Genomic DNA, 14,372 nt, shown 5'->3' with positions numbered 1-14,372 from the left:
AACTGTAATTTTTTTGATTGAAACCCAGACTACCCCCCTCAAAAGGACAAAGTTAATATTACAGTGAAATTTCATCCTGCAGTTTCTGCCCTCTGATTATAAAGTGAAATTGCTGCCTCTGAGAAACAGTTCTCTTCATCTAGAGCAATGTTTCCCAAACGGGTTTTATGAACCCCTGGAAGTTCACAAAATGTTACAGGGGGTTCTCAGTGAAAAATTCCCAAATGGCAGACAGAGCTGGCCCTAGGGACCCCAAGAAGGACAGGACTCCTTATAAGAAATGGAAAGGGAAGTGGATATTTTTTTGCTGTTTTTTAAAATTAAATAGGCAGCTAGTATTGTTTTTAAAATTATGAAGAACAAGTTTAAGCTTTGTTGTAACGTCCATTGTTTGCCTGGAGCGTTCAAGACCTGAATGCTTGCGTAGGAGGAGCTCTGAGCTGGCTTCTTAAATACCTTCATGCTGTTCCACATCTGATACTCCTTGATGAAATATAGGAGCCTTATCTTTGAATAAGCCTGTTATAAAAGTGATACAAGCTACAAAAGTGAGATCTTTGAAGAGTGTTGCCATTTTCATAATGCAATAAAAATACTGTAATGTTAAATAATACATAGTGTGTTATAAACATGTCACAAAAACAACTTTTATATTTCCAAGATCACTGCTTTTATAATTTATACTCAGGTAAAAGAGAAAATCCCTGGAAATATTCATTTTTAAGAGGGGGTTCATGAGACTTGACATTTTAGTGAAAGGGTTTCCACTGGTTGTTAAAGTTTGGGAACCACTGATCTAGACTAATGGGTAGGATTAAATTTGCCAAAGGTATTTTAAATCCCTTCTTGAAGCAGAGTTAATGCCATAAAACTGCAGTTTAAGGCAATTTTGAACTTAGATTCCAGCCACAAAAGGTTAGTTGTAAGTCACCTCGGCACACTGTTATAGTTACAGCCTGCTCTTAGTGGGAGTTTGTGCAAAGGTATGAAAAAAAGCTTGGATATATATAACTGCAGACAATTTCAACTGGATGTGTCACAAAGCAATTGAGAGGAAGATCTAATGTTTTCCCCATTTCTTGAGCACCACAGGAAACAAACACAGATTGCAGCCTGCCACTTCAATCACTACCAGATGTCAAAATCATTGAGGATACAAGACTACACAAGTCATATATTTTGATTACCCCAGCTGCCAGCCTCATACATATGCCATGAATGGGATGTACAGCTAGATTATCATCACAGTTCTTATTTCTGCACATACTGAAATAAACCTGAGGCTGTTGCTCCAGTGGTAGCTAATTACTACCACTGCTTTGGACCTATAAGCCTGCACACTTTCTCTCACACCATTTTTCATAGTTGGCTGCAGAAACTTTTTATTAGGGCTTAGCTATAGCCATTAATGGTGAATAAAGAGGTTTGGGGCTGGTAGATTCATAGCTCTTTTGACTGTTACAGCATGGTTACAATGGTGTATTTAAAGATAGGATTGCCCACATCTGAGAGGTACATTCAATTGCATTAAACCCTTTCTGCAACTAGACAGGTACACTGCTACACATAAGTCAAGATGGACACAAGAAATGAAACAAATTACATCTGCCATAGATTTATTAGGAAAGATTAGTTACATTCCTTATAAAGTTGTGCCTAAAGGAACTCCTAGGTCTCCAGGTTTGGCTTTTAACATGGAGTAGAGGCTTTATATCTTCAGCAAGAAGCCACAACTTTAAATGTGCAAACAGTGCTCTGAATGCTTTCTGCAAAGCCCCCTCAACCATACAACCCTGTATTTTCACTTTTATGTATGTTAAGGATCCAGCATCTCTCCCAGTTTTAGATTTCCCTCAGAATTTACATTTCAGGGGAACAGAATCTCAAGATGCAAGTTTCAGTTTACAATTCCTTTCTCCTCACTACAGCAATAACCCTATATCAAGTCACTGTTAGGCTCAAGCTTCACACAGCAGCACCAATTGTTCAACACCCAGGGACAGAGTAGCAATCAGAGGATGTTTCCCTGCGTTGTTTGCCTCGAATAACCAGCATTTCAGACACAAACCAATCTTGAAGCTTGGGGCATACAGAGTGAGAGGATATGCTTTTATTTTCAATTGGCAACATAAACAATTAGGCCACTAGGTTGCCACTGTGGAGGAGACACACTCCACTATGTCAAGGCCTGATTCTTCAGAGTGCTGAAGCACCCAACCGATGATTGCCATTAACAATCAATTAACTTTATAAAGAGATTTCATGCATTGGCACTCTTCTTCCCAGGGCAAAGACAAAAAGATATAAAAGCTATTTCACCACTCTCTCCAGTGCCCCAAGAATCTGTTCTCTTCAAATCAGTCCATTAACTCAGTGTATTGATAATGAAGCCTTTGGAAGCATCCTGGTGTTACTGTTAGGAAATGAAGTGGGTTTCCGGCATGATCTGATCAATTTTGTGGTCAGCTGGGTTTGCTGATGCTTCATAGTTGCAGATGGTCACTTCATGTCGATAAGCCTGAATCAAGGCAAACATATTTGGTCCCATTAAAGCTCAGTTTACTCCACCAAAAAAAAAAAAAAAAAAAAGCAGCAATCTGACCTCTTCCCATTTCACTTCTGTCCAAAGTAGTCTCTCCCACCCTTCCCAAGATCTACCTAAACTGAATTTGGTGCCAGCCATTGAGGCCCAGGGACCTGTCCCCAGCTCAAGGAATGCTTTACATTACAAATCATGCCTCGATTGATGCCAAACTTATGCTATGTCAATGTTTTAAATCTGTAGTTGCAAGACTGCAGCTTCTTCTGCATGTACCTGGTTCTTAACAGAATCATGCCTGTGACAAAAATATATGCTTTAAATAAATCCAACAGCAATGCCAGCACCTCCCACTTCTTAACAGGTAGCTTCCCAGAATCACAGCAGTTCAAGTTGGATACAGGGAAGGAAACTAACCAAGCATTATTTGGGTTCTGATTCAGTTCAGCAAATTAACTCAGTTACTGATCAGTGAAAAAAGCTCTCCATAGCTCTTTCCAAGTTTCTTATAAATAACCACACCCAGACAGACCCAACTGTATAAGTTGCAATTCAAGACGACTTCTGCATTTGTGATGCGTTTTGCTCATTTTATCCCCGCTCTCACTCACCTCTGTCCACTCTCCCCTCAGGCCTATATAAAAGATCTTTGTTGTCTCAGCTCCAAAATTCTTGGAAATGTGGATGGAAAGATGGTAAACGTTTGAGAAACGAGCAATTCTGGAAGAAAAAAAACAACAAACAGACTGAGTTCAGCACGTAACCAGTCACCCAGGAAATAAATCCTAATTTCTGGAGCAGTTTCTGCACTGAAGAGGATGAAGATGTTATTTGAAAAGGAAAACCTACTGGGGTGTGGAGACTAAGCACTGCCATGTAGGAGACCTGGTGTCTTAGCCATTCACTCCTTGGATCAACAAGAACTGGGAGGGAGGGTGAAGGAAGCACCTGGTGTGTCTGACATGCGACTCCTCTGGTAGATTGGAGAACAGTAAAAGGTGCCTTCTTCAGCCCTCCTTGGTGTAAGACATGGAGGAGACAAGGCATTGAGAATTCAGTCTGGGGACCCTCCAGGATGCAAGACCCAAGAGCTTCCCTCCCCAGGGAAAAGGTCTTCAACACCATTTAGGGATAGGTAGAGTTCTCACTCCAACACGAGTGTTGGGAAGAGCCAGAAAAGGCATTTCTAACAGTTGAATAGATTATGAGTAGGCTCTGATAAAAGGAACACAAACTCATTGGCTCCAGGAGGAATGAACTCCAGTGCATCCCTAACAGATGCACCACAGAGAAGGGAAGAGCCTGTCTCATACTTTGTGGGATACTCCAGTTCTCCTGTTAGATCTCGATTCAGAGTGAACATCTGATCTGGTTCTCTGGCTGTGTCATCAAATGACATGTGAGGAATGTTCTTGAACCTGGGAGTGGAGAAAAACAACAGTGGTTAAAATGCATCTTAGCTAATTGATTTATCTCCCTTCTCCTCCCACCACTGGCTTATTAAACTGACTGTGTCATGTGGACCACACACACACACCTGGATCAGCCAAGAAAACAGCACTTGCATCATACCAGGAATTGTTTACTACTTGTAGTGTGTTGACAAGAGCAAGGAACAGAGCTGTAGATAAGACATGTGCCACCCACAGCACTTCCAGTACATATCCTGCTCTACTCAGCACTGATGAGGCCAAAGCTGGAACAGTGTGTGCAATTCTGGGTGCCACACTTTAGAAAAGATGTGGACAATTTGAGAGAATCTAGAGCAGCACAACAAAAATGATAAAAGGTTTAGAAAACCTGATCTCTGAGGAAAGGTTAAAAAACTGGATATGTTTAGTCTTGAGAAAAGACAACTGACAGCGGAACCTGATAACATATTTGTAGACTGTTAAGGGCTGCTATAAAGAAGACAATTGTTCTCTATGTCCACAGAGGGCAGGACAAGAAGAAATGAGTTTAATCTGCAACCAGGGAGATTTAGGTTAGATATTAGGAAAAACTTCCTAACTACAGGGGTAGTCAAGTTCTGGAACAGGTTTCCAAAGGAGGCTGTGGAATCCCCATCACTGGAGATTTTTAAGAACAGGTTGGATAAACATCTGTCAGGGTTGGTCTAGGTCTATTTGGTCCTGCCCCAGCACAGATGGCTGGGCTTGAGGACTTCCCACAGTCCCTTCCAGCCCTACATTGCTATAAATTCTATAGAGAGGGGTTAGATTCCAGTGCATTAGAGATAGAGCAAAGATGAGGGGGAAAAGCTCCCTTAGTGGAAAGCCAAGTGATGATTAGGGCCCTGAATAAGTCACAATTTCACAGAAATTGTAAAATTAGCCCAATACCATAATTTTTCTAACATTCCTGCTTTTGCCTCTGAGCTTTTAGAAAAACCACCATATCAGGCTGCTCCTGAGGCAGTAGGCTGGCAACAATTGCCTGGCCCAGGGCAGGCCCCAGCTCATCCTGAGCTCAGCTCCAGTCCAGACCACTGCTGCTGCTTCCTGTCCTGCCAGCCAGTTGGGAGGTGGTGTGGCACTGACAACCTGCAGCAGTTAGGAGCCCTGGCCTGCCTCATGGTGGTCCACTGCAGGCCTTCAGGGGACACCGCAGCACCAGCTGGCCAACAGCTGAGACTAGGATCTTCTGTTTGGAGCACAAACAGGTCTGTGAGGGGGCTCTGCCCCAGCAGGGGAATAAGCCTGACACCCCGCTACACACACACTCTCTCGCTCTCTCTCCCCCCACCCTAAGTGGTGGATCCTGGTCTCAACTCCTTGCCAGCTAGCACTGCAGTATCTCCCCCGGGGTCTACCAGAGCCCCTAATCCCAGCGTCCTGTCAGTGCCACACCACTTCCCCAGCCAGGGCAGGAAGCAGCAGCAGTGGCCCAGGTCTCAGCAGAGCACAGTGTGATGTACAGAGCCCTGCAAATCTGCAGATATCTGCTTTATATCCACAGACCATGTTTGTGGGTTGGATGCGGATACAAATTTTGTATCCATGCAGGGCTCTAGCGATCTAGGCCCCAATCCCGGACCCAGACTAGGCTAGAACAGAGGGACGGTGCCTAGTGATGAGACATCCCCTTCCCCCATGTCCCACATTCCTACCTCCTGAAATAGGACCAACATGCCGTTGAAAAAATGGCAATAGTTTGTGGAGGAACTCAGCAGCCATGCACATCCCGTGAAATTCAAACCCCTGCCTGAGATGCTGCCACGGATTAACCCCCCCACCACCACAATTTTCACAGGGCCTTAATCATGCTTATCACCAGATAATTACATTAATATTAATTTAGTATAGGAGCTTCTACTCAGCAATATGAAAGGGCAGCCTAGCCTGAAGCAGGTATTCCTGGTTTCTGCTTTGGACTGACACCAACGCCTGCTCTGGCTTTAGTGTCCTTTTCATCTGTAAAATGGGGATAGGAATACTGAGGTCACTGGGCAATGAGAACTTTGCAGTGGGAAAGGAAAAGCTGAAGTATTTAATTTTTTACAAAAAGCAGTGAGGTGAAAAAATACAATCCCTTAGTATGAGTCACTCTAGGGTTCAGTCTCAGACCATCATTGACGAGATGGTAAAAACACTGCTTAGAGATTTCAAAACCCTGCCCTAAAACAGCTGCGCAAAGGGATACTCTGTACAATATCTGCCCAACATGAGCTTTCCTGGTGGCCACGCCCAGTTCCACTTACAGTCTCATCTCTGACGGGTGTGTATCATCATCCTCTCCCATCACAATTATCCCTTTTAGCTTCACATTGCCTGTAAACCTGCCATGAAATACAGAATCAGTGACTTCAACTCCACTATCTTCCAGTTAGTCTTGATTATGCATCACAAATTCAGTAAATCTCAGTCAAGAAGAGCTGCCATCACCCAAACTTGTTTTCTAGTTTATTTCCCGAGAGCATACAAGGAAGACTATTGTGAGCAAAGAACCCAGCTACAAATAAAACTAAGTGCATCAGGTGCTAACAGTGCATGAAGTGGTGCCAAGCAGGTACTTACGGGATATTAAACAGAAGTTCTACTTCATCATCATCACTTTCGACAAACTAAAAGATACAAAACTGGATTAAAAATAATCCTTTAGAAGCAGATAATGAAGATACTCTGTAATGCCATATATTACGCTTCCCATGCACTTCCTTCTGCATCAGTTCATATCTGCATTCCACTGGAAGCTTTGTGCTAACACACGTACTGTAGAACCATGTTAATATGCACTACTTTATTTTGGGAACTATGAATGAACAATACAGACAATGCATTATCCAATGAACTTTGTTTACACTGAAAATTATAGTTCAGTTGTATTTTATACAGATACTCTGCATACTAGTAAGTGTTTAATGTATTCAGTAGGAAGAGATTTAATTCAATAACCCACTGAAGCATCCACTAGAAAGTCTCTGTTGAGGCGAGAGACACAAAGCCTTTTTTTGTTATGGCTAATGTCATGCTATGCTAGGAGCACTCTGGCATAGGGCACTGGCACTGTTGGCATAGGGATGCCAGTATGCCATACCAGCAAGTGCTCCTAGTGTGAATTCAGCTGTACCAGTAAAGCTGCACTTTGTACCAGTACAATAAAACCACCTCTACAAGCAAAACAAGCTATACCAGTATAACTGTCTATTCGTACTAAGGGCTTCTGCCAGCACAGCTATATTGGTCAGAGATCACACTCCTGTCTGACAAGCCTGTGCCAGCAGAAGTCTATAGCACAGATATGACCTTAGGCCATGTCTACACTAGGCACACATGGACAGTATTGCTGTACCTCTATAGCCAAGTGCTCTTGGTGTGGATGCAGCTTAAAGGCAGAACTGCCCTTTTACTGGTATACATTATTCCGGCCTTTCCAAGTGCAATTACACTATACCAGTAAAAAAAGAAAAAGAAAAATCACCACCACCACACTTTCATATCCACAGTGGGGCTGTGCTAGTATAATTATTTTGGTAAAGTCACCCCCCGTCCCCCCGCCCAACAAATACAATTATGCTGGTATACAAATAGAATGAATGACATCTAGTCAAACAGATCTCCACACCAAACTACAGGTCAAACTATACCATGCGACTGTACTGAACATGGGGCTGTAGAGCAGAGACAGGCCATTGGCTGTGGCTAACAAAGACAGATTGGAGGCTGCCCACCACAGATGGTGGAGTAAGACATTACACATGTCACAGAGTGTCAAAATCACAAATGCGAAAGGAAGGGAGCTGACAGAGCAGGGCATGTTAGAAATCACCAGCAAAGAAACAAGGCTCAGGGGGTTGGGACTGGAACATTCAACGCCAAACAAGCATTGAATCAGGTACCTGAGGGAGCAAAGAAAAAGCAAAGAAAACCAAGGAAGAACTGGTATGGTGAATGTGCTGGCACCATCTGGGAAGCAGCAACCAGAATCAATAGAGGAACCGAACTCCTGAAGGGTCAGTGTCCCAGGTGGAACTAAGCTCTTGGAGCGTGGCCCTTCATTGCTGGTGCTTCGAGGCCAGGACACTGGAGACAGCCTGGAATTTCTCAGCCCACCCTGCCCACTTTCCCCCATGGTGTAACCCACACTGCCGGCTGAGCCCTAGGTGCCCAGACCCCCACCAGAGAGAGCACCAGGAGCAGCCGCAGAGCTCAGCCCGCACAGGGGCTGGAGGCAGGCAGGGATTGGACGGAGGGTGGCAGCGACAAGGGTGGGGCAGGGGAGGTGATCGCTAAACTCCCCCACACCCCAAGGGATTCTCTCTCAGCCCTGTGTTCTTAAGACTGGGTGGCAGGGGCCCAGAACTGGGCTCCCCTGCAAGCAGTCACACCCATTGCCATCCAGGACATGGGGGACCTTAGGGACTCCCTAGACTAGAGTGACACCCATCTTCACTGGTACTGCTGGTACCTGTCGTCCCCCCTACTGCCTATACCTGGAGCCACAGTCCCTCATCCCTTCCTAGGGGGCCCAGGTTTCTGTTTTTTGACTGGAACGCCTGGTCAAAAAGGGATCCTGGTGGCTCTGGTCAGCACCACTAACCAGGTCATTAAAAGTTCAGATAGTGGCACTGCAGGGCAGGCAGGCTCCCAGAAGCAGCTGGTATGTCCCTGCAGCCCCTAGGTGTGCAGGGGTGGCCACAGGGGCTCCACATGCTGCCCCCGCCCTGAGTGCCGGCTCTGCGCTTCCATTGGCTGGAAACCACAGCTAACAGGAGCTGCGGGGGCAGCACACTAGGAGCCAGAAGACCATGTTGGCAGCTTCCCAGGAGCCACCTGAGGTAAGCGCCGCTTGGAGCCTGCACCCCAATCCCCTACCTCAGTCCTGAGCCCCTTCCTGCACCCAAACTCCCTCGCAGAACCCACACCCCTCGCTCTCACCCCAACCCCAGTCCTGAGCCCTTTCCCGCACCCAAACTTCTTCCGAAGCCCAAACCCCTCAGCCCAGAGCCCCCCCTACACCCCAACTCCCTACCTCAGTCCTGAGCCCCCTCCCACACCCAAACTCCCTCCCAGAGCCCCCCCACACCCCTCAGCCCAGAGCCCCCCCCACACCCCAACTCCCTACCTCAGTCCTGAGCCCCCTCCCACATCCAAACTCCCTCCCAGAGCCCACACCCCTCAGCCCAGCGCCCCCCCCACACCCCTACTCCCTACCTCAGTCCTGAGCCCCCTCCCACACTCAAACTCCCTCCCAGAGCCCACCCCCCTCAGCCCAGAGGCCCCCCTACACCCCAGCTCCCTACCTGTCCTGAGTCCCCTCCCACATCCAAACTTCCTTCCAAAGCCCACACCCCTCAGCCCAGAGCCCCCCCCACACCCCTACTCCCTACCTCAGTCCTGAGCCCCCTCCCACATCCAAACTCCCTCCCAGAGCCCACCCCCTCAGCCCAGAGCCCCCCCTACACCCCATCTCCCTACCTCAGTCCTGAGCCCCCTCCCACATCCAAACTCCCTCCCAGAGCCCACCCCCCTCAGCCCAGAGCCCCCCCCACACCCCAACTCCCTACCTCAGTCCTGAGCCCCCTCCCACATCCAAACTTCCTTCCAAAGCCCACCCCCCTCAGCCCAGAGCCCCCCCCCCACCCCAACTCCCTACCTCAGTCCTGAGCCCCCTCCCACATCCAAACTCCCTCCCAGAGCCCACACCCCTCAGCCCAGAGCCCCCCCACACCCCAACTCCCTACCTCAGTCCTGAGCCCCCTCCCACATCCAAACTCCCTCCCAGAGCCCACACCCCTCAGCCCAGCGCCCCCCCCACACCCCAACTCCCTACCTCAGTCCTGAGCCCCCTCCCACACCCAAACTCCCTCCCAGAGCCCACCCCCCTCAGCCCAGAGCCCCCCCCCCACCCCAACTCCCTACCTCAGTCCTGAGCCCCCTCCCACATCCAAACTCCCTCCCAGAGCCCACACCCCTCAGCCCAGAGCCCCCCCACACCCCAACTCCCTACCTCAGTCCTGAGCCCCCTCCCACATCCAAACTCCCTCCCAGAGCCCACACCCCTCAGCCCAGCGCCCCCCCCACACCCCAACTCCCTACCTCAGTCCTGAGCCCCCTCCCACATCCAAACTCCCTCCCAGAGCCCACACCCCGGCCCCACAGCCCAGCCCGAGCCCCGACACCCACCCGCGCCTTGGGGAGCGCGCGGGGCCTGGAAGGGGCGGGGCCGGGGTGTCAAGTCGGGACCCCCCCGGCCGGTACCTGGCTGCGGTCCCCCCGCTCCTCCCAGGCGCGGAAGACGCGCGCTCCGCTGCCCTCCCGCCGCTCGTTGAGGCACTGGAGCCGCTCGCGGTCGATGCGCAGGTAGAGGCCCCAGGCCAGGCCGCGGCGCTCGGGGGGCTCCTCGCGCTCGGCCCCGCAGCAGCCGCCCCCGCCGTGCCCGTGTCCGTGCGCCATGGCCCAGCCGCTGGCGCGCGGGGGCGCGTGCGACGTAAGAGCGCCACCGCCTCCTCACGTGACGGGGAGGGAGGCTCGGCCGCGGCTGCTCCTCCGTCACGTGATGCGCCGTGCCCCCCCCCACCCGCCGCCGTTGGTCCAGCCATGTCACGTGGTACGGGGACGGGCTAGTGCGGGGGGGGGGGCGCTGCTAGGGTGACCAGATGTCCCGATTTTGGGGCTTTTTCCTACGTAGGCTCCTGTCCCGATTTCTCACACTTGCCGTCCCCCTAGGGGCAGCAGGGGTCAGGGGTCAGCGGAGCTGGGTGGGGGGCAGCAGGGGCTATGGGGTCAGTGGAGAGGGAAGCGGGGGGGAGCTGGGTGGGGGGCAGCAGGGGCTATGGGGTCAGTAGGGGGGAAGCGGGGGGCAGCTGGGTGGGGGGCAGCAGGGGCTATGGGGCCAGTGGGGAGAGAAGCGGGGGGGGCAGCAGGGGCTATAGGGTCAGTGGGGAGGGAAGCGGGGGGGAGCTGGGTGGGGGGAAGCAGGGGCTATGGGGTCAGTAGGGGGGAAGTGGGAGGCAGCTGGGTGGGGGGCAGCAGGGGCTATAGGGTCAGTGGGGAGGGAAGCGGGGGGGAGCTGGGTGGGGGGCAGCAGGGGCTATGGGGTCAGTGGGGGAGGAGCTGGGTGGGGGGAAGCGGGTAGTGGGGGAGGTAGCAGGTGCTTGGGTTGAACTCAGCAGACAGGAGGGCAGTAGCTGCCCATAAGTCGGGGGGCTGGGGGAGGGAACAGCAAATGCGCAGGGGTCAGCAGGAAGGGGGTGGGGCAGGGGCAGGCAGGTACTAAAAGTTCAGCAAAGGGGCAAGGGCAAGAAGGTGGCTTTCTGCAGTGGGGTGGGAGGGACAGGCGAGTGCCAGGTACTCAGCGTTTAAACCCTGATACAGGTGTATCCCATGCACTGTTACTGCAGCTATTCGTGTTGTCATGGGGCCTGCACTTTACTGCTCCTAAGCTCTTTCTGTCCCTGCTAGAAGGTGGCAGTGAGTTCTTCAGCATGTGGGGAAGGAACTGAACTGGTGACAGGAACTAGAGCAGCCTTCTTCCTGTTTTCTACTGGCTCAGATTCCGTGGCTGTAAACGGAGGCTAACAGCATTTCTGTCAGGCTAGATCGGTTACGGGACTAATAATCATCCCCACTGGTACAAGCTCCATCTCTGAGAAGCTTAATTCAGTAGTTAGTAGAGGCTGGCCTGGGAGATGCTGTACAGAGTGGTGCTCTGGTCGCTTTAGCTCTGAATAGCAAAACACCTGTAGGTTAAGGACAGACAGATTAGTTGTGTAACCTGTAACATTTACAGTTACACTTGCTAGGGGAAAAGGAAAAAGGTTTCTGCTCCAGCTACTACAGCTGATACCCTGCTCAGGGGCTAAGGGCAAAACGCAGTTTTCTGTACAATTTTGCAACTAGGCTAATGGATCGGATTCTGCACCCAAGTAATACGTTAGCAACTCCACAGGGTTAGAAATAACCAGGGGCAGAATCCAACTCACTGTGGAGGTTCACATGTTCTGTAGTTACCAACTTAGGCAGGAGTCCAGATGGGATAACAGATGAGCCTGTTGTTAGTCTGTTGTGTGGCAGTTTCTGATGCTGCCAACTTAGCAAACCAATTTCTAATGTTGTAAACCTAACTCCATAGGTTTTAAATGGCAGAGTGAAACACTAGCTGGAACTGTTGTTCGGTAGGACAGCAGTGCTGCTTCTTGCCAGTTGATTCCTAGTCACCATTGACAGGGACAGCTTTTTAATCAATTTTTTGTTTTGTTCGATTGACTTCAGAACCTTTTTGTGCCGCTCGGAGAGCATACTCCATCTGGGAGAACAGTGATCGCGTCACACCTTTGTTCCCAGCTCTGGCTGCACATTAAGCGTCACTGATACTGACAGGAATGTGCAGAGCTCTGGAAATGGTGTTTTTGTCCACTGGTTGCTGAAAAGCAAGAAGAGGAATCGCATGCAGGGGACTAAATTGGTCCCTGGTGGAAATACGTACTTCAGTAACGTTATATTAAAGAGGGATTTGGCCCAAGTTATCCAGACCAGAGCTGTAAACTGTTGGATTTTTAAAGGGACACACTTGCGACCACTGGCCCAACTCAAACTAACTTCTTTCTCAAGGGGAAAATATTGGGTAAGCCTGGACTGTGATTTGAGAAGGGAATGAGAACACAGGCCAGTTCCTGCTGACAGTTACACCTGTGTAGCCTTATTGACTTCAGGGAGAACAGATCTTTGCACAAGACTAGATTTGGGTCCCTTCTGCTTTTTCAAACCTGGTATAAGCAGAATCTCATTCACTTTCCTCCTCTAAACTCTGAGCACTTTAAGGACAAAAATAAGCAAGTTCTGCTTGATTTACACATGCAGGAAGCCCTCCTTTCATTCTACACCAGCCTTAAACAAACACCAGACCTGCTGTAACAAGGGTGTCACTACAGCAGCCTTGGTTGGACTGTTCTTTTGAAAGATCCTTAATGGTCCTTTTAAGCTGCTGATTTTCAGTGAAGTCTTTTTGTTCAGGGGGGCAGAGAACACACAACAGGGAATAGCTCTGTTTTGTCACCTCTTAGTCATTCAAAAGCTGAAAGGCTTTAGCTTAAGTTTGTTTAATGTTTGTACAGTGATTTTGAAGAGCTAACATAGCACAGAAGTGCTAAATATTATGACTGGGCAACCATCTAAAGATCTGTCACTTCTGGCTGTGACCTTTTTCTTACAGAAAGCATAAAACAAACAAATGCAAACTGTAGGGGGCTGGTGCACACAGAATTCATGCTTAAAAAAAAAGCTCATGTCAGAGCTGCTGATCACACGTTCTAGAATAGATAATACTTAGTCCTGCCATAAGTGCAGGGGACCGGACTAGATGACCTCTCAGGGTCCCTTCCAGTCCTGTGATTCTATTTCATGATTCTAATTGTGGAAGAGCTTGGTGACAGAATGGCCTGATGTGGTGAATCACGGGAGATTAACTACACAAACTGGGTATCAGCCCACAAATAATGTTTGGGTTCAATGTGAAAACAGGAATACATTCTCCTCAGCCAGTGCAACGCGGGGAGGCAGCTTTCAGGGCAAGACAGCCTCAAAAACAATGCCACCCCAATGTAATTTCCCCACTCCTACTTCCTCTACTTCAATGGATTTTTACAGCTGAGTGGTTTTCTTTTACATAATAAAAGCTGGCTGCCTCCCAGACTGCAGTCAGAGTGAGATGCGATGTGTGGTGTAGAGGCCATCGCTTGGGGAAAACACCGGCAGGGCTTGGCTTTGCACTGTGCCAGGGGAGAGCTGAGGATAGAAGCACAAGGTGGAAAGAGGTGAGCAGGATGGGGAATGCTGCAGTGTTCATCCTCATACAGACGGGCACTTCAGAGGCCTAAGAGGAGGACAGCGTAGCATCCCTCGTGTTATTCAGAAGTATCTGAAGAATTGGGTGATGTGAGAGTAGAATAAACTTGTTAATTTTACATAAATATGTATGTAGCTAAATATGTGATGGCTTCATAATTTTGTTTGCAATATGTAATTCATACTTAGGCCCCTCATAACCTTAATCTGACCCTGGGCATACCTCTAGGAGTCCGTGCACCCCTGGTGGAGACCCACTGAACTAGGTATCAGCCACTTTCAGCTATAAAGACATTCAGCTGCTTCATATGTTCAGTGCCCTCCACCCCTGCTTTAAAGCGAACTGCAGTACTTTGGTATATTAGGTTGTTCAATCTGTAACAGCCCTACAGAATGGTTACTGTGAACTGCAGTGTAAAGGCCTGTGACAGATATAACAATATCCTGGATAAATCTTATTGAATCAACTTTAATATATTTTAGGTCCATTGTATGAAAAATGCATTTGTTTGTGTGATTGTCATCGTACCTAACTTCTTCAGGAGAAA

General features: G+C 49.0%; 1 protein-coding gene across 1 annotated transcript; it reads right to left on the bottom strand.

Moving 5' to 3' along the window:
- Positions 1–1,590: 1,590 nt before the first annotated feature.
- PITHD1 (PITH domain containing 1) lies at positions 1,591–10,456 on the bottom strand. Its single transcript, XM_030539041.1, has 6 exons — positions 10,240–10,456; positions 6,556–6,602; positions 6,240–6,317; positions 3,853–3,957; positions 3,151–3,259; positions 1,591–2,518 (listed from the first exon to the last, which is right to left on the bottom strand). Exons 1-6 carry the CDS (start codon positions 10,432–10,434, stop codon positions 2,417–2,419), a joined length of 636 nt encoding a protein of 211 aa, XP_030394901.1. The 5' UTR covers positions 10,435–10,456; the 3' UTR covers positions 1,591–2,416.
- Between the last annotated feature and the right edge of the window lie 3,916 nt (positions 10,457–14,372).

Source organism: Gopherus evgoodei, chromosome 20 (assembly GCF_007399415.2).
Source record: "Gopherus evgoodei ecotype Sinaloan lineage chromosome 20, rGopEvg1_v1.p, whole genome shotgun sequence".
Classification (NCBI taxonomy): Eukaryota; Metazoa; Chordata; order Testudines; family Testudinidae; genus Gopherus; species Gopherus evgoodei.
This window is presented reverse-complemented; position numbering and strand designations above follow the sequence as displayed.